The sequence below is a fragment of the Hibiscus syriacus genome, unplaced genomic scaffold (genome assembly GCF_006381635.1).
Source record: "Hibiscus syriacus cultivar Baekdansim isolate YM2019G1 unplaced genomic scaffold, ASM638163v2 tig00110156_pilon, whole genome shotgun sequence".
NCBI classification, from domain to species: domain Eukaryota; kingdom Viridiplantae; phylum Streptophyta; class Magnoliopsida; order Malvales; family Malvaceae; genus Hibiscus; species Hibiscus syriacus.
Window position 1 is genome coordinate 1,188,693 of NW_024062606.1, and position 27,289 is coordinate 1,215,981.

A 27,289-nucleotide genomic window follows, 5' to 3' on the forward strand; every position below is an offset into this window, starting at 1 on the left:
TAAACTTTAATTCTAAATACTACTTTGAATATTTAACTTTAAATATACATTTCAAAAAAGATGATGAGTAAAATTATAAATATCAAATTTAATAATCATTATTATTTTTAAATGTATTAAGGGCATACCGATCAACAAATCCATAACGAGATATGCAAAACCAACAACTCTTGTTCTTTGGTATTTAAGAAACACTGGTATTATTTAAACTTTTTGTAATTTGAATTTTACTTTTTTTTTTACTGCTTCTATAGCTGTCTTCTGCTTGATTCAAGTCAGAGAATTAATGAGTCTATAGATTTCCAGGTGGAGAATATATATATATATATATATATATATATATATATATATATATATATATATTGTGGAGCTTTCAATTAAGTGATGAGATGGGTATATATTGTGTAGATTTCCAGGTGTATTTGAAAAGCTGGTTTTGACAATGAGATGGATGAAGCCTGAAGGTTTTCTCATGCCTTCTCTAAATACATATCCTTAAATTTCATCTTTACTCATTAACAATTCCCATCCATCAAATCTTTTGTTATTTTCCTCTTGATTCTTGTTTCTTCTTCTTCTTCTTTCTGTTGCTGCAATTGCCCTAGAATCTGATATGGAGCCTTCCCAGACATATGGAGCCCAGGAAGAATCCCATAGCAGTGAATCAGGGTGGACAATGTATATTGGTTCCCCCATACACGGCGGCAGCGACGACAGTGGCAGTGAAAAAGCTGCTGCTGCTGATGCTGATGATCAAAGTGATGATTCAATGGCGTCTGATGCTTCTTCAGGTCCAAGACGTCAGAGCCATGGAAGTGGGACCACGACGTTGTATTTCAAGCATGACGATGAATATGATGTGGAGGAGGAAAGGGGTTGTTTCTTGGACAAGAGAGGTAAGAAATCAATGGAGAAACAAAACCTTGAGGCAATGAAAAACAAACAAGACAAAGAAGTGAAGAAACAGACGCCATTGAAGCCCAAACGAGCTCTATCCGATCCTTGTCCGATAGGTTCCAAGTTAAGACAAAGCATCTGGTTTGGTGAACGAAACTAGAAACTGCTTCCTTTCTTCTTTTTGATGGATATGCAGGGAAAATGCTTAAGTAAGAACTTATATGCATATGTATATTATTGAGACTCTGATATAAGAGTTCAATCAACAGATACAAGCTTCCATCAATTTCAATACATCCTCCGCCATTAACGATTATTGTTAATAAACCAACACCTTAACATTTTGTTATATTAAAAATGTAGATTGTACGAAGTTATAAAACTTTAAAGATATAAAATTAAATATTTCACAACTAAATCAATCATACCTACTTGACGTATATGAATGTTATACGTAGAGGAATGACAAATCCTTGGGCAAATATTATAAACTCACAAGATTTGTAGTATTCACGGATTACTTTTGTTGTAGAGATTAATAAACCCTAATTATAAACCATAGACAATAACAAAAACAAGAGTCATATTCATGCATTAGGAAGTTCCAATGGAGGGGGGACACATTGTCGTGCACGTGGGGTGAAGGGAATTTTAGCAACACTGCCAGAGATTTAGACAGTTCCAAGACGGCCACGCCGTTGGCCAACTCAACAACAACAGGTTCGGTCGAGTCAAGTGGAGGGTCCGGACTATTAGGGTGTTCGCGGCATGTTAATCGTACCGTTTAGTCTAAACAGTCCGGTTAATTGTTATAACGGTTACTGAATTTTACTATCTATAACCTAACCATTAAGAAACGATTGTGTAACCTATTACAATTTTTTTTTCACATTTTTACTCTTTAATTTAAAAAAAATACTAATTGACACTACATAATACTTAATACGTATACATACTACATTTGCATATTTTTATATTAGTTTAAAGTTCCAACACACACAAAAAATGTAATTAATCATACTATAAATTTAAGCACATATCAATTAACAATAGTCCAAAACATCATCAAAGTTTCAAAGATACCTTTACTAAACATAAAATAAACATGATAACTCAAAGTCTCTAATAACTCCAACATAAGGTAAATGAAACTTCTATGATGCAGTACCGCAAGCCACAAAAAATTAACTCTAATAACAAATCACCAATACCCAGGATCTTTGTTGGCTTCCTCCGAAATGGAATTTGTCTCATCAATCTTGAACCTAGATTTTTTTTATATGTTTTATTGTTTTTCTTATCAAGTAAAATATAAAATATATATTTCTAAAGTTAAATAAATAATTAAAAATAAAACATCGATAATAATAAAGTAGTTTGAAATCTTGAATTTACCTTTTCGTAGCAATCGTAACTTGATTTGCAGCACTCGTAATCAATTTACAGCAGTCATGACTCAATTTATAATAGTTATAACTCAATTTGCAACACCCTTAATTCAATTTGCAACTCTTAATTTGCAAGGTGAATTTGTCGGTATAAATAATTAGGCTGATATGTTGTTATATATATATAAACAAACCAAAAAAGAAAAATAAAAGAACGAGTCTCCTAAATTAATTTGAAATAGAATTGCTTTAAAGAAAATATAGTTAATTATAAAATTAACCTTCAATTTTTACTAGGATTTATAGAGCGATCTTTAAAATTTATATTTATAATTTAATAACAGTTAATCATTTTATCAAAATTTGTAATCATAACCATAACCATTAATCTTTATTTTTAACGATTTGGTTAATTGAAACCATTTAATCTTAACGGTTCAATTAATTAAAAATGTAACAGTTACACCGATTAACGGTTACAGTTAACAGTTACAAGTTAATCTACACACCCCTATAGATCTTGACCCTCACCATCGCTCCAGAGACCCAAACCAAACAATTGCATATCGGTTACAAATTCATAATTTTCTTAATATATAAACAACGTGCACATTCCCTTCTTATGCAGTAGCTCAAACTTGAATCTTTTAAAAAGAATAATATTTCTTTTTATCTATAAGATCATTTAATGAGTTGATTATATAATATCGTTACTTAGATGGACCCTCAAAGTCACCCATAAATACAATTAATTAATAAGCTCACTACAGGGGCATGTGAGCAGTTGTTGGATTTAGCTAAGCACATTTCACTTTCAGTGTTTCAAAAGAGCCAATCTCATTACTCAGTTAGGGCTCCACGGGGCTGGTTCCATCCCTATAAGCCCTTAGGGTGACCATGTTGTTTTTCCACCAACAATTGACTCGGTTTTTCTTTTTCTTTTTTTTTTCTCGACAAATTTGATTTTATTCATATAAACATAAAAACAGTTAACCCCGATTACGAGTCTCGTTAAAAATCTCTTTAATTCTAATTAGAGGAAAAAAAATACAACACAAACGGGTAAGAAACTAGATAACTTCAACAATACAATGTGCCACATATTTAGCGGATTGCAACACAATTCTAGAGCAGCTATATCCAACAACTAGCAAAATCATTTGAAGGTGATTATATAAAAAAAACTAAGTAATTGAATAAAAACTCCCACACATGTATATGTATGTAAAGGGTTGTGTAAAATTGAGCTTTGATTATTGTATAGGTGGTGGCGGCGGCACCAGCCCTTAAGGCTGGTTGCTGGCCGCCGATTCTTTTCTTTCTTTAGTTTTCTTTTGTTTTTACCTTTTATTAGGTATGCTTTTAAGCAGCAAGGTCGGTGTTCGGCGCCGTTGTTACCTTTCATCGTCTATTAGCTTGTTTTGAGTGAGTGTGTTCGTTCGTAAGTCTTTACCTCTCTTTCGCCTTCAGCTATTGTGTTTGCTTTGCCTAGATAGATGTCCTTTGGTGTTGCTCTTAGATGTTGTTCTCTGCCCGCTCCTGTGTTTGTGTATTTCACCGTGTGTTCCTTGTTGGCTCTCCGGCCGGTGGTAGAGCGACGTTTTCAGCGTTGTCGGTGATGAGTTGTTTCCTAGATTGCAGGAGGTTTCTGCTGAAGATGATGGTTTTGTGTTTCTGGTTGTGGAAATGAGGTGCTGTCGCTACTTGTTTATTCGTCGTGCCCATAGTGTCGATTGATGAGCCGCTTAGTACTGGTTTGAGAGTACAGGCAGTTTATATGTTTTTGGGAATTTTTTCCTTTGGAAATTCAGTAATGTTGTGAGGATCGTGCTTTCATTGTCGGATCCTTGGTCGATGGCGGAGCGTGGCTTGCAGTTGCTGATGTTATTGCGGACGCTTCTGGCTTCTTAAAGGCATGTGCAGAAGATACTGGTCTCGAGAAAGGTGGTATGGGGGATGGGTAGCTCAAGGCGCTGAGTCAGAGGAATCTTTTCGGTAGTGGAATGTTGGCAGCATGTTTGGTGCTTGCGGATTTCATCGTGCTTCGTTAGTGGTTTGTGGATATTATTATATTGAGAGACATCAGTTGAGTTATTGTATTGTACAAAGCAAGTGTAGCTGTTGCAGTTATCTAATTTGTTGTTGCGCCGTTTTCTGTAGAAAGAAGGTTTATAAGGTGGTCCAGTTGGCATCCTGTTTTTGCACTGCTGTAGCTGCATCGGGAGAGCTTATTTCTTCTTGGGATTTTTATGTCTTTAGTTTGCGTGATTTTCCAGCACTAGTTTCAGGGTTTAGATTTGAGTGGTCTTTGTTCCATTGGTCTGCTGATGTGTTTATCTTAGTCGGGGTGTGATTGTTTTTTGGTTGTTGTTCATTGGTGCTGCTTTTGTTTGAGAGCTGGGTTGAAGATTGACGTAGTTATGGTGTTGTAGTGTTATGTTGCAGTGTTTGTGTCGGCTTGGTGAATTTGGTTTCAGATGATGTTTGGATACATCCCATTGTTGCTGGTTTTGGCTTTGATCAGTATTGATTGTCTTGTTGGCGATGGTGTTCTTGAACGTGGCTGCTGTGGGAGCAGCAGCACTTTCAGCTGTGTTTTCCATATTGGGGCAAACGTAGCTTCAATGGATGATGATATGCAACATGTACGGGAAATTCTGCGACCAGGTTGGTGTTGGATTAGCAGTGGCACTACTGGTTTGCTTTATCATGGTGGTCCAATCTTGTATCTCTTCTTTTGGTGTGTTCCGCTTATATGGTGGCTATAAGGCCAAGTATTCTGGTGGGTGAAATTTGGGTGTCATTATGTATTACTTTGCTCACATTTATAGGGTAATTTCCAAGTTTTATTGTGCCAGCTGGTAAGATGTGTGGAACTTTTGCTCCTTGGAATTATGCTTCTATTCTTGCTCGTGATTGGTGACAGATTCTGCATGTTCGGTGTAGCTTCATTTGGTTGTCCTGCAAGCTTTTGTTTCTCCTAGTTTTTGATAAGTCAGGAAGCTCTTTAGATTTTGGTGCGTCAGGTTCAAATGATTCGTTTTAGCTTGCGAGTATCTCTGTTTCTCAGATATAGGAATCGTATAAATTAAGGTTGATGCTATTGTTTCGTTCTGATGTTTTGTCTCTTTCCGTTGGTGTTGTTGTTATGTGTTTGCTTCCTCTTTGGTTCTCAATTGGTGTATGTTCATTGTGTGTATTTGATTCTTACCACCCCAAGGTGCACTCTTTTTCTTCCATTTAGGATTAGGGAGGTTTTTTTAATGAGGTCCTTGAAGTGTACTTTGTAAATCTTATTAATATATATGTATGTAAAGGTGGATATTTGTATAAATATACAAGTGATACTATATAAGATCCTACTATAAGCCGTACTTAAACCAGATTAACATTTTGGGAAGTACCAAGTTGAAATCTCAGCCTCATCTATAAACAACCCTCACATTATGCCATAGAAATGTGACTAATTAATCTTCATGTTTAGCCACAATCAAGCAACTGCATGGATCAGATATCCCCCATGCTCCAATTGTATTCATTATTCTTTAAATCCACGACGTCCGGTTGTTGTTGACTGGGAAACAGTTCAACATTGTCGTGGTTAATTGACGAAATTGAAGAGTATGTTTACATGAATTCAGCAGGACTATTGCAGGTCAATTGGCTAGTGCTTTTTTGATAATCATGTAATGTTAATGAAGAAATTGGAGAGTACGTTCCCATGAATTCTGCAGGACTATTGCACGTCAGTTGGCTTGTGCTTTTTTGATGATCATGTAATGTTGATGACGAAATTGGAGAGTATGTTCCCATGAATTCAGCAGGACTATTGCAGGTCAATTGGCTTGTGCCTCTTTGATGATCATGTGACGTTGGGTTACTGATATGAGAAGAACACATTTCTACTTGCTTGTGCTTCTAGATTCGAGTCCTCCAATAATATTTTATTTCGTTATCCGTCCTTCCAGGCAGCTATTTTTGACCATCTACATGTACATATATATATTATTAAAATTTTATTTAGATTAGAGTACAAAATATAAATTAAAGCTTAAAATTCAATCCAACTGTTAAAATTGAATCTAATCGAATCATGCAGATTAAAATCAGAATACAAAATATAAATTAATAACTTAAAAATTCAGGCAGATTTAGAGATCTTTTTGGAGATTGACAATAAGTCGAACCCCACATTGCTAAATCCTAAAAATATGGCTTTAGAGAGGTGCACTTCTCTCTCTCAATCAAAATTCAAAATGTTTGTACTTCAACTCATAACACACACCAATGTGGGGTTTATAATTATTTGTTAATTTGTATATGAATAATGCATATATTGTCTAATTGGTGTGTAGTATGAGTAGAAGTACAAAATAATTCAAGATTCAGACAGTTTTATAATTATTTGTTAATTTGTATATGAATAATGCATATATTGTTGCATAACATGAACTAACCTGTTTCCCCACTTAGCATGCAATTCCTTGATCAAGAGTTGTGCTTCAAGAGTGATATTGCCTCGACGTACATCCGGGCGAAGATGGTTCAACCATCGGAGCCGACAACTTTTTCCCGTACGCTTCAACCCTATCAAAACAATTTATTTGATATCGTTAGGGTTACAGTGAAAAACTGAAGTAGCACTCTGCATGTTCTTCGATAAATTAGCTTTCTCGCATGGTTCATGAAAGCTTTATAAAAGTAAGCTTAAATTAAAATTAAAATATATTTACCAGCGGTTCTAACAAGATATTCCAACGAAGTCCACCAGTCTTAGCAATATAGTTGATGAGAATAAAATCTTCTTCAATTGTCCATGGCCCTTTTCTCACTTCAACATCTTGAGATTTACATTGTTTTTAGCCATAGTTAAAAAAAAGAGATGGAAATTAATAAGATAGAAATAACATATATTTATATTAAGTGATTTTTTATGAAAAAAAGAGAGAAAAAGAAAAGGGAGATGGAGAGAATCTGCTGGAAGGTAGATGGGGTTTATAGAGAACAAAATTAAGAAGATTTTTAGCAGTAACCTTTGTTACTAATTATCATTAGAGATGAGATATTTGAACTAACTATTGTGTTAATTACAACACATGCATGCATGGCCAAATACCTTTGCATTCACAGCATCATGCTATATACATATATAATATTATTTTAGGGTTAATATTGAATAAATTATCACATTTCAATATTTGTAGACTCCACTAGAGAGTTATTGAGAGAATACATACTCTTGCACTAACTTTATTATAGTCTTAATTCGATTAAATTTATGGATTTAATCCCTTTATTATAATTTGATAATTTTTAGCTCTCTATATTTTGTGAAATTAATTGTTTTTACCACTAATATAGAAAAAAACCATATATTGCTCCTCCTTTCTTGTGAATGTGGAAATTTATTTACATATTTGGTACTTATACTTTAACAATATATTCAATATGATGCATGTACTTTTAAAGTGTCTGATGCAATACCTTCCATTTGACAAACAGTTTAGTATGATACATGTACTTTAACAAAATCTCCAATATACTTTAACACTAAACTATTATTTTATGTATTATTATGGCACCTGGATTAATATTGTTAAATGTTCATCTTGAATTGAAGATTACCTGATTGCAGGGATTCATCATGCATTGGAACTTCATCAATACCTGCATATTCTGCCAGATGAACAAAAACTAAGGATAGAGCAATTAACTTATTATACAATATAGTTTGTACGATTAGCTTAATTAGCTCTGGGGGCTTTTTCTTTAAATTGTTTTGCAGTTTGTACCATTTGTAGCTAAACCTGCCTACTCTTTTAGTTTTATAGAATGATGAAAAGAACTTTTTAAAATCATAGTAATGCCATTCTTCCGCAGGCACTTGTTTTACATTCTCAATTCTTAATCTGCATGTGAGCTCCTGAAATGAACTACCTTAACATCGACCTCACTGAAGAGAGGATATTAGTTTCTTATCCCCTCTTCTTTTATGTACAGCCTGTAATGAATAATGCCAGTGCGGATGTGTAAAACAAAAACTGTATCGCCATCGGCATAATAGTTCATTACTTGCTAATTGTCAACATAACATAATGCACTGATCTAACCAGTGGTTGGTGTGGGTGCAGATACTTCAGTAGAGAAAATTGTTGGAGGTTCCCTGTCAACATGTTGATGACTAGTTCCTAGATTGAGACTGCTGCTATCTTTTACTTCTCCTAGGCCTCCACCAGGTTGTGTCTGAGTAACATCTAAATTACTATTACTACTGGAGGTCAACATGCTGTGCTGTCTAAGGTATATGTCAGTGGCATCTTGAAGCAATCTCATCATGCTGCCGGAATCAGAACCAGGTGAAAGCTCTTCTTCTCGCTCAGGTTGGATATTCAAGTCAATTTGGCCTTTAAAAGGTGAAATTGAAGATTTTACTCTGTTAGGATCATTGTCTGAACCCTCAGTGGCAACCTTTTTCGTCTTTGGGCTGCAATTTTCTGCATTCTTGCAAGGGGGAAGGTCACCATCCTGTTATAGCTCGAGAGAAATAAAGAAGAATTCGAAAAAATATGATAGAAGAATGAGAGAATTTAGAGAAAGAAAGAGTTCATTCATTTATTGCATAAGGAATTTTTGCAATCAAGGTAGGTAATTATTTAGTTACATTGTCATACATTCAATCTAAGGATGCCAGCTGTCCATCCTAGATAACAACTAAATAACATAATTATTCTTCTCTTTCCTTTCTTCTGCAGGTACTGGGTCGTTAGGTTTGGGCTGCTCCATCATACATTGGATTTGTCTGGCCTACTCCAACTGATGCGGTAAGTTCTCCTCATGCCCCTCACGTGATTCAATTCCCAAATCCCTATCTTCAATCCCTAACCCTCGATCCTTATTTCCCAATTTATCTTCGCTAATTCCTCTTCCCTCTTCTTGTCCAACCACAACAATACTCACTCCTCGAGACGAGCCTTGTCCCCAAGGATCAAACGTAGGAAACTGTCCTTTGAGAGTCGAATAATCCTCCCAGGTGTCATTCTCTTCAGTGAGATTCTCCCATCGAACCAAAAATTGAATCACAGGTTTGCCATTTCGATTTACTATCCTTCTACACATAATCTTCAAGGGTTTGATTTTAACTGACCTTCTTCATCGACTGCAGGAGGATCTGTGGCAGTAGTGGATGAATCACCGATGAACTTGTTCAAAAGGCTTACATGGAACATTGGATGCAAGCAAGAGGATTCTGATAAGTCCAATCGATAGGCTACTGCTTCTATTTTTTTTTTCCAGAATTCGATAAGGCCTATAAAACTTTGCTGCTAACTTCAAGTTTTTTCGCAGGGCTATGGATGTCTGTCTGTATGGCTGTAATTTCAGGTAAACCATATCTCCAATTTCAAAAACCCTTTATGTTCGATTTTTATCCGCCTATTATTTCATTCGATTACTAACCATCTGTAATTGTTGTTTAAGTAACTATCTAATAACTTCTCTATTGTTCACACTCTCTAAAACTGACTGTACTGTAGACTCTGTAGGCCAAACCATAATAGGTGGTTTGTACCATATAAGGCCTGAAAAGGAGTTAGTTTTAGAGCAGTGTGATAAGTGGTGTTGTACCACCACTCTGCATATGGTAACCACTTAGCCCATTGCTTAGGTTGATAGAAACAAAGGCCTCTCAAATACTGCTCCAAACACTGATTAACTCTCTCTGTTTCTCTATCTGTTTCTGGATGACAAGTAGTACTGAAAAGTGTCTTGGTACCCAACTGTTTCACCAATTCTTTCCAAAAAAACACTTGTGAAGGTCTTATCTCTATCAGAAATGGCCATTTTAGGCTAGCCATGTAGCTTATACACATTTTCTAAGTATAATTTAGCTATGTCTGCTGCAGAGTAAGGATGAGATAAGGACATAAAATGACTGTACTTTGTAAACTTATCCATAATGACCAAAATACAGTTTTCTTGAGTGAAGTAGGTAAACCCTCAATGAAATATGTCCACTGTTTATGAGTACTAAAAATAAGTGCGGATATATGTGCAAGTATACACAATCGAACAAGTAATACAGTGATAAGTGAGTATCGTCTCCACAGGGAATTGAGGGAGTCAAATAGGTTTGTCAGGGCACTTTAGTTTGTCACCTAAGTAAAGTTAGTGATGGTATGTGCAAATGAGAATACTGTGGAAAAATGGAATGACTGACGTGGAAATGGAATGGTGGTAGTGTGGTAGCAATTGGATAAGTCATGGCAAATTCAATTGTGATGAGTGCAAACAGATGAAAATGTCAAGGCAAAAGAAAATATAAAAACAAGATTTAATTTATAGGACTTTAGATTTCTCACATGACAAGCTGCTATGGGAATGATTGATAGGAGTCATTGGGAAAATCTAAGTCTATTTCTCCGAATGGTATTTCTTCTATGCCTAATCTACCCGACAGAGTCTACTAAGGTACCCTATGCTACCGCTCTTGCAGTGATCTTATCGTTCTGCTCAGCGATCTCCTTATTTCATGGCATTTCCCTTTCTCTTTTCCTTGTTCTCAATTCATGCACATTATTAGACAAACACCTTCCCCATAAGTTAGCACTGATGATGAATTAAAATGCCGCGTCAAACCGAATTCCACCACATGCAACTAAATGCTTCTAAATGCATCTATATGGTCCTAAATGAGCTCTTAGACATTCAATAAATTAAGTGAAAAGGTCCCAAAATGTGACCTTTTTACGGAGTTATCACACCCCCAAACTTAAGTTATTACTTGTCCTCAAGCAATGGATAGTATTAAGCAAAACAAAAATACCATGGCAAGTTCAAAAGAATAATAGTTACATGGGATAAAATTTCAGCCCTCAACATTTGACTTCTACATGCTAGACTAGTTTGAGAAATCAAGTATTGTCCACTAGGGAAAGATTCTTTGTGTGAGTGTGTGCGTGTTTGTATCCAGTCCATGCTTAACAAATCTAAAAATTTTCTAAGCAAGCTTTCTTAATTTGCCACGACATTTACAAATTTTTACTCCACATTGTTTTCTTTTCTTTCATTAACTCTGCTACGAGATGAGTCAGCCCATCACTCCTACCATCCCACACTCTAAGTGAAAGGGAGCATACCTTCCATCCCGAGCTAGTCAGGTTATGTCATCCCGTGACTTCTTTCATTCACTCATATGCCATAGTTGCCATTTATTTAACTGCAGTTTCCAGGAAATACTGTGGCATAGCTGAGTGTCTCTCTACAGATATGCCAAGGCATTTATTCACAACTTCATTTTTTTGTTCGGTTTTCATCATTCAAAGTTTTATGTCATATCATTTAAGAATTCTCTTATAAAAAATTTCTAAGTTTCTCAAGCATGGAAAGCATACAATCGTGTATTCAAGGGTTCCAAAAAAGCAAGTCCTAGAGTTGGTTCTATCATCCTCAACCAGTCATGTACATTCTATCATATCCATCAAGAATTCTTCATCATCGGGCATCCTTAATTTACTCCAGAAAACTAATTCTATATTTACTGATGTCATGACATATTCATTATACTAATACTATCATCCAATGATTCGGGAGCCCTACCTCCCCCAAACTTGAGAGAAACGTTGTCCTCAATGCTTACTAAAAACTAAGGTAAAACTAGACTACATGCTATGAAATGCAATGCAAGGTACCTTGACTTCATTCTTGTGGTGGTGCGGCTGTCGCGACGTGGGCGCTTTCGTAATTGTGTGGAGCTGGAATGTTCAAAATCTGATGCTGGTACGATTGAAGGTTGTGTGGACCCTAACCTTGCAAAGAAAAACAAAATAGTCAATTAAAAGGAAACTGAATATGAGTAATTTTAAAATTTCACGGCATCCTTAAGATGTTGGGCCAATATCAACTTCATGCAAGAGAAGTGCAGTTTTATCACGCAATGGTGGAACTCCTTGGTATGCCTTCAGGCGCTAGCCATTGACTTTAAAGATAGACCCATCGTCCATGTTCTTGATATCCACAGCGCCAAACTGAATATGAGTAATTTTAAAATTTCACGGCATCCTTAAGATGTTGGGCCAATATCAACTTCATGCAAGAGAAGTGCAGTTTTATCACGCAATGGTGGAACTCCTTGGTATGCCTTCAGGCGCTAGCCATTGACTTTAAAGATAGACCCATCGTCCATGTTCTTGATATCCACAGCGCCATACGGGTAAACATGGTGGACTTTGAATGGTCCTGACCATCGTGATTTCAGTTTTCCAGGAAAGAGTTTGAGCCTAGAGTTAAACAGGAGCACTTTCTGGCCAACATGAAAATGTCGTTGCAAAAGCATTTTGTCATTCCACTTATTCGTTTTTTCCTTGTAGAGCTTGGAATTTTCATATGCTTGTGCTCGAAACTCTTCCATTTCATTCAGATCGAGCAGTCGTTTCTCCCCAGCTAGTTGTGCGTCGAAGTTCAACTTCTTGATTGCCCAGTATGCCTTATGTTCTAGCTCAACTGGCAGGTGACAGGCTTTTCCATATACCATCTTAAAGGGCGACATTCCTAGAGGTTCTTTGAATGTCATCCGGTAGGCCCAGAGCGCTTCGTCCAGTCTTGGGGACCAGTCATTCCTTCGAGGGTTCACCACATTCTCCAAGATTTGCTTGATTTCACGGTTAGACACTTCAGTTTGCCCATTAGGTTGGGGGTGATATGCCGTGGAAATTTTACGTCGCACCCCGTACTTTTGTAATGCCTTGGCAATTAGCTTATTATCAAAGTGGGTGCCCTCGTCACTAATGATGGCTCTCGGTACTCCAAATCGAGTAAAGATGTTCTTGTGGAGGAACTTGAGTACCGTCTTGGAGTCATTCCTCGGTGTGGCAATCGCTTCAACCCAGTTAGATACGTAGTCCACCGCAAGCAGAATGTATAAGTCTCCAAAAGAAGATGAGAATGGTCCCACAAAATCAATGCCCCAAATAGCGAATAGCTCTATTTCCAAAATATTTTACAGCGACATTTCGTGTCGTCTGGAAATGGTCCCAGTGTGCTGGCATCGATCGCATGCCTTGCAAAATTCGTGGGCATCTTTAAATAGTGATGGCCAGTAAAAGTCTGATTGGAGGATCTTTGCAGTAGTCCTCGCACCTCTAAAATGCCCTCCACATGGTGCTGTGTGGCAATTATGTAAGATGTCTCGTTACTCCTCTTCGGGGACACACCGTCGAATCATTTGATCGGCACATTATTTGAATAGGTATGGATCGTCCTAAAAATAGAACTTGGCATCATGCATAAACCTCTTCTTGCCCTGGTTGTTCAAATCATAAGGAAAAACACCACTAACAAGAAAATTAACCAGGTCAGCGTACCACGTAATTGTCGTGGCATATAAAATTTTCTCGTCACGAAATTCTTCTTTAATATCAAAAATGCCATGGTATTCAGAAATGTTTTCTAGCCTAGATAAATGGTCTGTAACCTGGTTCTCTGTACCTTTCCTATCAACTACCTCTAAGTCGAACTCTTACAATAGTAATACCTACCTAATGAGTCTAGGCTTGGCATCTTTCTTGTTCACTAAGTATTTTATAGCTGAGTGATCGGTGTGAACTATGACTTTGGTGCCTATCAAGTATGACCTAAACTTGTCAAATGCAAATACCACGACAAGTAATTCTTTCTCAGTGGTAGTGCAATTCAATTGTGCCTCATTTAAGGTACGACTAGCATAATATATAACATGAAAAAATTTACCTTTACGTTGCCCAAGCACAACTCCCATGAAAAAATCACTTGCATCACACATTAATTCGAACGGTGTCGTCTAATATAGGAAAACCACGATCAGTGCAGAGATAAGTCTTTGCTTCAGCTCTTTGAATGTTCCATGACATTTCTGATCGAACACGAATGGCTGGTTTTGTTCCAGCAACGTGCATAAGGGCTTGAATATTGTGGAGAATTCCTAAATGAATCGTTTATAAAATTTAGCATGCCCAAGGAAACTCCGAATGCCCTTGAAAAAAGTTGGTGGGGGGAGCTTCTCAATCACCTCGATCTTGGCTTTGTCTACCTCAATGCCCTTTACAGAAATTTTATGGCCTAGAAAATGTCTTCGGTTACCATGAAGTGACATTTTCCCCAGTTTAGCATGAGGTTGGCCTCCTCGCATCGCTTCAGTACCTTTGCCAAATTGCCAATGCATTTTTTAAAGTCATCTCTCGAAACAGAAAAATCCTCCATAAAAATTTCCAGAAAATCCTCAACCATGTATGAGAATATGGCTTGCATGCAGCGCTGAAAAGTTGTCGAGGCATTTCAGAGTCCAAAAGACATTCTTCGAAAATAATAAATGCCATAGGGACACTTGAATGTTGTCTTCTCTTGGTCCTCTGGTGCGATGACATTTTGATTATACCCTGAGTATCCGTCTAAGAAACAATAAAATACCTTGCCTGCAAGTCGATCCAGCATTTTATCGATGAATGACAAAGGGAAATAATCCTTCTCGGTGGTCTTGTTGTGCTTGCGGTAGTCCATACAGATTCGCCACCCGGTGACAGTGCGTGTAGGTAGCAACTCGTTGTCTTCATTTATCACCACGGTCGTGCCTCCATTCTTTAGTACACATTGGATGGGACTTACCCAAGAACTATCCGAAATGGGGTAAATCACTCCAGCATCAAGCCATTTGAGAATCTCTTTCATCACAACTTGCTTCATGATTGGGTTTAATCTTCACTGTGGCTCTATGGATTTGTCGTGGCATTCTTCCAGAAGGATTTTATGCATGTAGATTGTTGGACTTATTCCCTTCAGATCTGCCATCGTCCATCCTAATGTTTTCTTATGCTGTGACAAAACACTTAACAAACTAGACTCTTGGTTAGGAGTAAGGGCAGAGGAAATAATCACAGGCAAAGTTTTATTTCTACCCAGATAAGCATATTTAAGATGTTGTGGCAAATTCTTCAGTTCAAGGGTAGGAGCATGCTGCAATGAGGGCTTGGGAGGAACAAACTCTTCAAAATTTAAAGGTTCAAAATGCGTACCTGGGCTAGCTTTGAGGAAGCTAGCTTGTTATTCCTCGGAAAAAAAAATCATTAGGCTCTTCGACCTTTAAGTCTTCCAGTAGCCTATCATCAGTATCCAACTGAATGAAATTGTCATGGAAAAATTGATCTGCTTCTTTTGCAATTATTATATCCACTTTAAGAATGCTTTTTCATTCTTCAGAATCATCCATGTACTTGAGAGATCGGAAGACATTCACGGTGACATGTTGATCGTCCACTCGCATGGTTAGCTCGCCCCTCGCAGTCAACGAGAATACGACCGGTGACTAAGAAGGGTCTCCCCAAGATTATGGGTGCTGTGGCATCGACCTCACAGTCCAGAATCAGAAAATCGACTGGAAAAATGAACTTTTCAACCCGCACGATGACATCTTCGATTCGCCCTTTGGGACGAACATGCGAACGATCAGCTAATTACAAGATGACGGACGCAGGTCTCACATTTCCTATCCCTAGCTTCACGAAAATTGACTTAGGCATCAAGTTTACACTTGAGATAAGGTCACATAGTGTCTTCCCAACAAATTTATCTCTTATCGAACATGGGATGATGAAACTGCCCGGATTATGTCTCTTTGGTGGCAGCTTGCTTAAAGAATAGCAAAATTCTTTTGCTATGGCAATTGTCTCGTACTGCTCTACTTTTATCTTATTGGTAACAATTTCCTTAAGGAATTTAGCATATGTAGGCATTTGTTCCATAGCCTCCAGAAAAGGAACATTGATTTGTAGTTGACTCAGAATGTCAACGAATTTTTTGAATTGAATATCTTCGTTATGCTTCTTCAGTCTTTGGGGAAAAGGAGGTGGGGGTCTGGATTCCTGTACTAATGGGGTGTGAACTGAAGTTGCCTTGGCATTTTTGTTTGCCCCCTCAGTTTCTTTACTTGACAAACCCTCAGCTTCATCCTCTTCCACCTGTGCTTCTTCTTGCACTTCTTGATCAGCTTGCACGGTTACAGGGGGTGAATCATCATTCGGTCTTCCCCCAAACTTGTCTTCAACATTAATTTTGTGTACCACTTCGGAGAGTTAGCACACAGTAGCTCTCATTTTCATGAGGTTTGGTGACTTCAGTGTCACTCGAAAGATGTCATGGTCGCCGCTCTTGTAATGCCGCGACAATTTGACCAACCTGACTCTCCAACGCCCTTAACGACGAACTGTGGCTCTGAAGCAAGGCTCCTTGATTTTTGATGGAGTCGCATTGTCTTGCAGTATTGTCTTCGTTGCTTCTATGAACTCATGCGTTGTGGCCTCCAAAGAATTGGTATTAGATGAAGATGGTCCTCCCTTATTAGAATTATGCCATGGCATATTCGATTGAAAACCTGGGGAGTCACTAAAATTATGCTACCGAGCTGGTTGATGAGCATTTCTGGTTCCTTGGTTTCCCCATGAAAAGTTTGGATGTTGACGCCATCCAGGATTATATGTGTTAGAATAGGGGTTATTGTTGCCTCGGTTGAAGTTGCCTATGAAATTGATGGATTTTTTATTGGTCGGGCAATCACTCTCATTGTGATTGTCGTGGCATAATAAACACGCTGAGTGGAGTGTCTTCACTTCTCTCACTTTACTTGGCCTTTGCAAATTCTTCAACATGTTGGTGATAGTAGCAAGTTGGGTGGACACGATATCCTTAGAATCTAGCTCGAAAGCTCCATATGATTTTCGCCCAAGTCCAAGCCTTGTTGATGGAAATTGATAATCATTCGTGGCAATTCGATCCAGAATGTCAAATGCCTCTGCTGGTGATTTGTCAAGTAATGTCCCATTTGTCGAGACATCCAGCATCATCCTCATGGGCAGATTCACTCCGTTATAGAACATCACCACTTGCGTCTAATCTTGAAAACCATGATTCGAGCATATCGATCCCAACATTCATACATCGACTCGTCATCAGCTTGACAAAAAGAAGCGATATCGTTCCTCAGTTGGGTGTTCATGTTCGGAGGATTATACCACAACAAAATTTTTTTGCACAGATCATTTCACAACTCCATTGAACCCGTTGGAACGCCACTCAACCACGCCCTTGCTCGGTCACGCAGAGTATAAAGAAATAACTTTAATTTCTAGACATCTTCGTGCACTCCTTGTTGGCGAAAAGAATCGCACACCTCCAAGAAGTTACAAATATACTGCCTGGCATCTTCATTTTTCATGGCCCCGAATTGCCCTATGGAATTCAGCATATTAAACATGAAAGGTTTGAGCTCGAAGTGGGTTGCCTGAATCTCTGGTGACACTATTCCAGGATTTAATTCATCTAAGATCCGGTTTAAGTGATCACGAATAGCACGAGGCCTGGCTGCATTCCCATAATTTAGATTTGCCCCAGCATTCTGATCATCCTCATAACCAATGCCTTGATTTCCAAGTTGATACATATTTGCACGTTGAGCACTCTTTTTTTCCTAAAAAGCCTCTTGATCTCAGGTTCAATCGGTTCTAATGGCTCGTCAGGGTTGCTTCTGGTCATATACTGAGAGAAACCTAAAAAAGACGAGGAAAATAAAAAGTAAAGCTAACTAAAAATAAAATATGAACAAGTAAAATAAAAATGCTATGACAAATCAATTTAACTTCCAGTTGCCAATTTCCCGGCAACGGCGCCAAAAACATGTTCGTTGTTTGTGAGTACTAAAATGAGTACGGATATATGTGCAAGTATACATAATCGAACAAGTAATACATTGATAAGTGAGTATCGTCTCCATAGGGAATTGAGGGAGTCAAATAGGTTTGTCAAGGCACTTTACTTTGTCACCTAAGTAAAGTTAGTGATGGTATGTACAAATGAGAATGATGTGGCAAAATGGAATGACTGATGTGGAAATAGAATGGTGGTAGTGTGGCAGCAATTGGATAAGTCGTGGAAAATTCAATTGTGATGAGTGAAAACATATGTAAATGTCAAGGCAAAAGAAAATATAAAAACAATATTTAATTTATAGGACTTTAGCTTTCTCACATGACAAGCTGCTATGGGAATGAGTGATAGGAGTCACTGTGAAAATCTAAGTCTATTTCTCCGAATGGTATTTCTTCTATGCCTAGTCTCCCCAACAGAGTCTACTAAGGTGCCCTCTGCTATCTCTAGTAAGAGACTTGACAGATTAAAGATGTCCTGGCAAAATCGATTGGCGTAAACTCCTGCAGTGATCCTATTGGTCCAGATAACAGGATATGTCTCGGTAATACCTTTTTGCAGTATCATTAACATCTAACCTATCATTCTTGCACAACTCCTTTTAGTCGAATGAAATCTTAACCTTATCTCTAAGGTGAATTAGGCATAGTTACTATCTAGAACCCCTTGTTTATATAGTTCCTCCCTAGCTCTCTCGAATACTAAGGATATTTTGCCAAGGTATTCTCTCAAACCCTAAAAACCTCCTAAGGAAATGATACTCTCATAGCTCCTACAACCTTAAGGCATTAAGTTTTATAAACAAAACAGATTAAAGCATAGAAAACCAACCATTCATTGAAATAAAAACTTAAACATCCAAGCGAACTCCAACCAAATAGGATTAGTTCATGGTGGGGTTCGAAATAGACAAGTACAAAGCAAGTTTCATTCGTTCCTTACAACCCAAATAACAAAATGTGAAAGCAAAGAACTAAGGGAAGGAGAGTAAGCCTTCGAATTCACTGCCGGAACTGCTCTTGGCTACCACAAACTGCCCCTAGCGAACTAGCTCCTCTCGAATGCTTAGAACGCCACTCCCTCAAGCTTGTCACGGAGAAATGCCACGGCAAGTCGGATTGACTGAGAAAAGTACGACCTTCTCTCTCTAACTTTTAAGCTCAAATCAGTGTGGAACCAAAGTTTTTTTCATCGTGGCTTCATCCTCTATATATAAGGGGAGAAAAACCCTAGGAATTGGAGTTGAAATTCCTATGATACCCCTAACTTTTCTTGATTCTCGTGAGGATTGGGCAGTGGTCCAACATAGGCAACTGGAAATGGCTTATACTGGGTAGTTGACTAAGCACCTGACATCTACAGCAAGGCGACATGGTCTAGTATGGGCATTTGCAGTGCTAATCCAAGTGGATTTCTCGCTCTTGGTGAAAGTGGGAGACAACTGGCTTCAAAAATATCTTCTCGCACTTCGCTCGCTTTCGAAATGCCAATCCAACTCGGTATTTTCATTCTGCTCAACAGTCTCCGATCTCCTTATGTCATGGCATTTCTCTTTCTCTTTTCCTTGCTCTCAATTCCTGCACATTATTATACAAACATCTTCCCTATAAGGTAGCATTGATGACGAATTAAAATGCCGCGACAAATCGAATTCCACCACATGTAACTAAATGCTCCTAAATGCATCTATATGGTCCTAAATGAGCTCTTAGACATTCAATAACTTAAGTGAAAAGGTCCCAAAATGTGACCTTTTTACAGAGTTATCAAAATCCATAGTAAAGATTTCCCAAGCTTGATTAGGAACAGACAGGGGCTGTAGCAAACCAAGCTTTGCTACATGTTCCACCTTAGTTTGCTAGCAAGTTTTACAACATCTCACATAAGTAGCAACCATAGCTTTAAGATTTGGCCAATAAAATTTTTACCTAATCCTATAATATGTAACTTGTGCTCCTGAATGTCCACCTTGAGGAGAATCATACAAGGTTTGAATAACCTTCAATCTAAGGCTTCCATTATCCCCAATATAGAATCCACCACTGTATCTAAGAACAACCTTAGAATACTTCCATTTACTATCAGTAGCAGGATTAATAGTTAGAATTGAAATATAATTCTGAGCTAGAGAATCACCTTGATAACTTTCTTCAATCTCTTGAACCCAAGTATGTATCAAAACTATAACCCCTATAGTCAAACATTGAGCTTGATCCTCACATCTTCTAGATAAGGCATCAACAACTACATTTGATTTCCCCTTTCTATACTAAATAGTATAGTCCAGTCCCAACAGCTTTGTTAACCCTTTTTTCTGAATAGTGGTAGTCAACTTCTGTTCTAAAAGAAACTTTAAGGATTCATGATCAGTCTTTATGATAAAAGGTCTACTCTCCAAATAATGTCTCCATTTTGAAACAACTAATAGAATAGCAAGATATTCACGTTTATAAATGGACATTGTTGAATGTCTAGGGCTTTAAGCTTTACTCAAATAAGCAATAGGTCGACCATCTTGTTAAAGAACAGATCCAATACCACCAAAACTAGCATATGTTTCTAGATAAAAAGTCTTAGAAAAATCTGGTAATACTAAGACTGAAGCTGAACACATAGTTTTTTTAAGGTCTTCAAAAGCATTACAAGCTGTAAAAATCAACTCAAACCCATCTTTCTTTAACATCTGTGTCAAGGGTCTGCTAATAATGCCATAGTTTCTGATAAACCTCCTGTACTACCCTGTTAGACCTAAAAACCCTTATAGCCGAAATAATATGGCCTAAATACTCCACCTTATTCTGTCCAAAAAAACACTTGGACAATTTTGCAAATAATTGGTATACTTGCAAAACTTCCAAAACCAGTTGTAAATGCTTAACATGCTCTTGCATACTACTGATGTACACCAATATGTCATCAAAGAAAACTAAAACAAATTTTCTAAGGAAAGAATTAAATAATTCATTCATAAGAGCCTGAAATGTATTAGGAGCATTAGTAAGGCCAAAAGACATTACCTTAAATTCATAATGGCCTTGATGTATTCTAAAGGTAGTCTTGTAAATGTCTTCTGGTCTAACTCTAATATAACAATAGCCTGATCTCAAATCAATTTTTGAAAAATAAACTGCCTCATGCAACTCATCCAATAAATCTTCCACTATAGGAATAGGGAATTTGTCTTTGATGGTCATATTGTTTAATTGTCTGTAATCCACATAAAATCTCCAAGTGCCATCATTCTTTTTAATAAGAAGACAGGGAAAGGCAAAGGGGCTCATGCTAGGTTGAATAACAGAAGAAGAAAACATACTAGCTATCTGTTTTTCTACCTCAGCTTTCTGATTGTGAGGAAATCTGTAGGGCCTTAGATTAACTGGTGTGGCATTAGGCTTAAGTGGAATAACATGATCATGAGTTCTCTGAGGAGGTAAGCCTTCAGGTTCAGCAAAAACTGTGTTGTATTTCTCCAATACCTGTTGGAGTTCAGTAGGAATAGGAAGAAAATTTCCTGCCATGGTCAATAGGACAATGTGACCCATAATATCTGAATCCCAAGCATTCATCTTAAGTAATGTAGCCCCTGCAATCTGTTGTAATTCTAATGAAGGTTGTTTTCCTTGAATACAAATCTACTCTCCTTGATGGTCAAAACTTAATGTCATGTTATTGAAATCCATCAATATAGGACTAACTAATTTCATCTAATAAACTCCTAACACCATGTCACTGTCACCCAATTTAAACAATCTGAAATCATGTATAAAGGTGTGTCCCTGCATTTGTCATTAAACTTTGTTGCATCTAGCAGAACTGAATAATTGTTAGCCATTAGCCACAATGATGGCCAAGGGATAAGGGGTAGTAATCTGTATGCCATCATCAACCCATTTGGGAGTCAAGAAACTATGTGTACTCCCACTATCAATTAGAATATTCAATGGTCTTTCCTGAATAGATCCTTGGATTCTCAATGGAGCCAGTAATAGCATTCATAGTGATTTCTAGGGTTTCTTCTTCTGTTTGTGGAGACTGATATGAGTCTGTAGGAAAAACTTCCAATGAAGGAGTGTCAACTTCTTCAGTAAGCATGTTCAACTACCTGTTTTTACACTGATGACCTGGGAGGAATTTCTCACCACATTTAAAACAGAGGTTATTTTGCCTCATATAATCAATAAGATTCTGCTTTGGGTTTGGTACAGATGTAGGTTTTGTATTTTTTGGCAGTTAAGTTGTTTTAGAAATATTAATGGGGTTTGGGTAGGGTGGGGTTTTAAAAGGATGCATCAACCTTCTATTCTCAAACTCAACAAACGATTCATAAAGCTTAGCTTGTTTACATGCTTCAGACAAGTTCTTAGGACCTAAAGTCTTGACCCCGTGTTTAATGTCATCTCTGAGTCAACTAATAAAAAGTGATACAAAAAATTCCTTAGTTAAAGTAGGATTCTGCAAAAGCATATGAGGTTGTAACTCCTCAAATCTCTTTTGATAATCTTCCACATACCCTTTCTGAGTCAATTTAGTGAACTTTTCTACAATATCAGAAAAAGATTTGTCACTGAATCTGTGACAAAGATCAGCTTCAAACTCATGACATGTTACATGGTGTTTCTGCATGATATAACCATCAAACTAGATTTCTACTTTGCTTGTTAAATACATAGTAACTGCCTCCACTCTCTGCTCAACAGGAACACTACAAATAGAAAAAGTGACAAAGATCAGCTTCAAACTCATGACATGTTACATGGTGTTTCTGCATGATATAACCATCAAACTAGATTTCTACTTTGCTTGTTAAATACATAGTAACTGCCTCCACTCTCTGCTCAACAGGAACACTACAAATAGAAAAATATTTCAGGCATTTTTGAATCCACCCCCTAGGATTAACACCTTCAAAGAATGGCAGTTCAATTTTAGGTCTATGCCACATAGTCTCTGGACTGTTAAATGAACCCCCTGGGCCTCTTCTTTCCACTTCATAACCCAACATATTAGGTATAGATTCACTGTTTCCCCCCATTTGATTCTCATGTTTAGATCTGTTCTTAAGGGCTAAACAAGCATCTGGTTTAGATTTTAAAATCTCAGGTTCATCAGTCTTATAAGTAAATATGGTTTTGTCATTCACCACGGTAACCAAAATAGGATTCTTATCACAATTTTTGGAAGTGTTAGGAGTTTGTACCTGTTCCCTAGCAGAATTTTCTTGCTCACCATTTCTTCCAGTTAAAATCTTTAACAGTTCTTAAACATAACCCTGATTAGTAGACATCCTTGACTCTAATGCAGTGATTCTGTTTTCTTGAGTTTCCCACCATTTAGGTGGATTAGTGTCCTCTTAACCTTGTTTCACCAACGCTGTTAATTCTTCCATCTTTTTTTGCAGAGCAGATAAATCAACTTCAGCCATATACTGATTCTTCTTTGTCATGCCCACTGAACTTGCCAGAAATCGAGGCTCTGGATATCAATCAAGAAATCGAGAGAAATAGAGAAGAATTCGAGAAAAAGATGATAGAAGAATAAGAGAATTTAGAGAAAGAAATAGTTCATTCATTTATTGCATAAGGAATTTTTACAATCAAGGCATGCAATTATTTAGTTACATTGTCGTACGTTCAATCTAAGGATGCCAACTGTCCATCCTAGATAACAACTATATAACAAAATTATTCTTCTCTTTCCTTTCTTCTGCAAGTACTGGGTCGTCAAGTTTGGGATGCTCCATTATATATTGGATTTGCTGGCCTGCTCCAACTGATGCGGTAAGTTCTCCCCATGCCCCTCACGTGATTCAATTTCCAAATCCCTGTCATCAATCCCTAACCCTTTATCCTCATTTCCCAATTGCTCTTTCGTTGCTTCCTCGTCCCTCTTCTTCTCCAACCACAACACATCCCCTATCTTATCAGGCAACGGAGTTTGCTGCTTCTTGCCAGTGGTTTCAGCTTCTTTCCGTGACTGTTTCTTCTCACGCCGCAGCATTAGGGTGCGGAATCGTCTCTTCACTGTTTCACAAACATTACATGTACATGTCTGCTTGTGTTTGGGACCTTTCCCACTTGGGGGTTGAATACATACGATACATGAGCAGCCAGGTCTATGCCGGGGGTGCTTTGTGGTGACTTGAGATGAAGTGGGGAGAGACTCACCCTCCCCCAAGATAGCTAGGTCGGCCAGGGTGTCAAGCCCCTCTAAAGCATCCACGTTTTCTGGTTCTGGTTTAGTGGCCTTCATTTTCTTAGAAGCAGCTGGATTACATTGTGGCTGTTGGTCTTAACTAGATCTCTATCTTCTGCCAATTGGGTCATCACATCTTTCTCCTTCTCGACTACGGAAAAAATACGCTTCGGATAATCTGGCTGATTTCCTAACTCAGTTTCATTTCGAATTCTAGATGTTAGGAGAAAAGAAAAGTTGTTCTATCCTCCATTGTAGGCACATATGGGAGGAAAAGACATGTAAGATACGTATTTCAAGAAATGTTCATTTTCGGAGAGATATCCTGGTTTCTATGTATTGAGTTTGTTGACAGAAAACAATTCGGAACATTAAGTTTGAGAAGAAACAATTACCAGGATTTGCTGCTTTTTCTTGTATCGAAGCTTCAAATACATCTACATATCCTGCCAAAGTCAAATGAACCAGGCCTTAGTAACAATTTTCCTCAATCAACCTTGTCTTTTAGGCATTGTATGGTTTCTGTTAATGTAACGTTTCTGATATAATTTCTAGGTCAAGCCAAATAGTGAAACTGAACAGTTGAGCACTCTAGTTCCCAACAAAGGTTTTTAAGGTAAAATTACTGATAGAATTCTTTTTACACTTTTCTTTGCATATTTACATTCAGCCTCTCTCTGAGCATTTATAAACACACACCAAATCAAGTATTAGATTGGCAAAATTGTTGTAAACTCCAGTCCTCTGAAATTTTCTGATGTAGGCATTAAACACCAAAACAGACAAAATAGTTATTCCTGTTAATGCTAAACTCAAGGTTCAGTGATCATCTTTACTCTCTAATTTGCATCAAGACTGATAATATGACGATCAGGGAAGGGATCTGACTCTTCACCTTTTGTTGAGCTGATAGTTTTGGCTGCCTCAGCAGCATCTTCCACTTCATTGACCCTATGAACATTGCAAGGTTGAGAGTGCAACTTATACAGCTCCCTGACATCCCGCCCATGATGGTTATGCGACAACTTCTGTGGCTCTATGCTGGTTCCTTCTACTTGCGTACAAGTGTGTGTTCCGCAGTAAGTAGTCTCAATGATTCTCGGGTCATCATCCATTCTTTGTTCTTGCTTTGTTGCCAAACAACCTTGGACATGGTGTGTGCGCCTGTAGTAGTTTCTGTAATCCAGAATGGTTAAACAAACTCTAGGATTTCTCTAGATAGTAGTGGAATGGAAGTTGCAAACCATTACCGTTTGAAACCATAGCTTAACTCAATTGACATATATATATATATATATATATATATATATATGTAACCAAACATTAAAATGTTGACAGTAAAGCATACACAGTTCAGGCTTTGCAAGCTAGGATTCTGTCAAATAGGTGTTTCAATTTCCATGGCTTAGAGTTGATGTGGAGCATGTCAAAGGTTAATTAATTGCTCTTTGATATATAAACAACTAGCAAGTATGCTTTAATCTGTTTGTTTGGATATTAGGAAAGGAGAACTGGCAAACCTTGGATATTTTGCTCCGAGTATATATTTTTGCGCATATTTCCTCCAGCAGAAGCCATCTACAGGATTTACCTTCGAGTCTGTTTCAGCCCTCACTCGGACATGCTGCGTAAATCTTGGCAGAGTTTTTCTGAATACATGAAACAGAAAATAAAGAAAGAAAAGAAAACATAATGAACCTATATTGCATGAGATATTAGTTATATCTTTATACAATGTGCTTTGATTTTCATCTTATATATACCTTTTCTTGGAGGCATCTAGATTGAACTCGTCCAGTTCTTTGAAACCACAGTCAGAGTCTCCACTCCAAGTTCCAGTATGAGAAAGAGGGATCGACTTTGTCAACTCCGACGTGATTTCTAGCACAGACGTTTGTGGCTCTGCTCCTGCTGTCAAAGAGGTAATATTGAACTTCAGTGCCATGTCATACGAAAGCTTGGATCCGTTGGACTAACAATTAGCAAGTTTCGTCAGAAGTAGTCAAGTAGGAACATTTAGATTACCTGATTGTTGGGATTCGCCCTCTGTTGAAGCTTCAGAAACACCTGCAAATTTTCCCAGTTTACAGTGCATCAATAGGAGTAGCATACTTGTTTTTCAAATGAACAGAAAAATAAGGATAATAAATCTAGCAATTTTTATAAGGATAATAAAACAAAATTTATATTACCTAGTTGTTGGCCTTCATTTTGTATGGTTTCTTCAAGTACATCTCTATCATCTCCCAATTGGGACATCACATCGTTCTCATTATAGATAGGGGAAAAGATATGCATCAGAAAATCTGGTCGACTTCCCCATTCAGTTTCATTCCAATTCATATCCTCCCACCACTGACATTCTCCTTTGATTATCTTCAAAGTTTTGCTCGACAATTCCATTTTTGATACACTTGTAAGCTTTGGGCAATTGTAACAGCCTATTCTTTCCAACTTTGGTGCTATAAATAAGCCACTGGAAATGCTGACCAGTGCAGGAAGGTAAAGAAGCAGCAATCTTTTCAAACTTGGAAGAACTATTTTATCTGACATCACTGGCTTGGCAGATGAATGACTTACAAGGCTTGTGACTTGAGGACAAGTCCTCAAGAATTATCTCCTCTAGGTTGACAAAATTTTCTAGCAAAGTATGACTGAAAATTTCACTCAGCCTGGGGCATGTATGCAATGCTAGGAATTTCAACTTAGACATACATGCAAATTCATTTGGTCCTCTCCAAATTCTCTGCAAATTCTCCATGTAATAAATGCTCAAACACTCTAGGGACTCGAGCACAAGGTCTACAGAGCCAGGGTCGGATGCATATTGATCCACTTCGTTTCTTTCATAAAGCACATATCCATCAATAAGTGTTTCCATTTCATTACAGTCCACCAACAAGCAAAATTTTAGCCCCTTCATATTCTCAATTCCGAATGCAGATAGATTCACAGCGGTTGCATGGTGGTCCAAGAAAAATGAAGTAGAATATTCAGCACCCCTTTTATTTCAATCGGGATGTTTTCACCATTCACAAACTTCAAGCATTTGTCCCAGTTTCTGAACTCCACTTCAACTTCATGAGGTA

General features: G+C 37.6%; 3 protein-coding genes and 1 pseudogene across 3 annotated transcripts; 1 reads left to right on the forward strand and 3 right to left on the reverse strand.

The window, feature by feature from the left end:
• The first annotated feature begins 267 nt into the window (after positions 1 to 267).
• LOC120215889 (protein SOB FIVE-LIKE 3-like) lies at positions 268 to 1,086 on the forward strand. The gene is made up of 2 exons (XM_039213416.1): positions 268 to 815; positions 869 to 1,086. Exons 1-2 carry the CDS (start codon positions 614 to 616, stop codon positions 898 to 900), a joined length of 234 nt encoding a protein of 77 aa, XP_039069347.1. The 5' UTR covers positions 268 to 613; the 3' UTR covers positions 901 to 1,086.
• Positions 1,087 to 5,912: 4,826 nt separating this feature from the next.
• LOC120215763 lies at positions 5,913 to 8,338 on the reverse strand (annotated as a pseudogene).
• On the reverse strand, positions 8,236 to 24,229 carry LOC120215945 (B3 domain-containing protein Os07g0563300-like). Its single transcript, XM_039213473.1, has 2 exons — positions 23,919 to 24,229; positions 8,236 to 8,810 (listed from the first exon to the last, which is right to left on the reverse strand). The coding sequence occupies exons 1-2, from the start codon at positions 24,003 to 24,005 to the stop codon at positions 8,391 to 8,393; spliced, it is 507 nt and encodes a 168-aa protein (XP_039069404.1). The 5' UTR covers positions 24,006 to 24,229; the 3' UTR covers positions 8,236 to 8,390.
• On the reverse strand, positions 23,978 to 27,016 carry LOC120215944 (probable WRKY transcription factor 3). Its single transcript, XM_039213472.1, has 7 exons — positions 26,393 to 27,016; positions 26,226 to 26,267; positions 25,964 to 26,111; positions 25,721 to 25,849; positions 25,096 to 25,376; positions 24,596 to 24,646; positions 23,978 to 24,390 (listed from the first exon to the last, which is right to left on the reverse strand). Exons 1-7 carry the CDS (start codon positions 26,751 to 26,753, stop codon positions 24,254 to 24,256), a joined length of 1,149 nt encoding a protein of 382 aa, XP_039069403.1. The 5' UTR covers positions 26,754 to 27,016; the 3' UTR covers positions 23,978 to 24,253.
• Positions 27,017 to 27,289: the final 273 nt, after the last annotated feature.

Bases quoted from the DNA above. Each gene is read 5' to 3' on its own strand.
- LOC120215889 (XM_039213416.1), top strand. From the start codon at position 614: ATGGAGCCTTCCCAGACATATGGAGCCCAGGAAGAATCCCATAGCAGT. The intron at 816-868 runs GTGGGACCACGA...GATGTGGAGGAG, and splicing joins AAGACGTCAGAGCCATGGAA to GAAAGGGGTTGTTTCTTGGA.
- LOC120215945 (XM_039213473.1), bottom strand. From the start codon at position 24,005: ATGCTGCGGCGTGAGAAGAAACAGTCACGGAAAGAAGCTGAAACCACT. The intron at 8,811-23,918 runs GATGTGTTGTGG...GAGCTATAACAG, and splicing joins CGTTGCCTGATAAGATAGGG to GATGGTGACCTTCCCCCTTG.
- LOC120215944 (XM_039213472.1), bottom strand. From the start codon at position 26,753: ATGTCAGATAAAATAGTTCTTCCAAGTTTGAAAAGATTGCTGCTTCTT. The intron at 26,268-26,392 runs GTAATATAAATT...GAAAATTTGCAG, and splicing joins AAATGAAGGCCAACAACTAG to GTGTTTCTGAAGCTTCAACA. The intron at 25,377-25,720 runs GTTTGCCAGTTC...TCTGGATTACAG, and splicing joins CTCGGAGCAAAATATCCAAG to AAACTACTACAGGCGCACAC.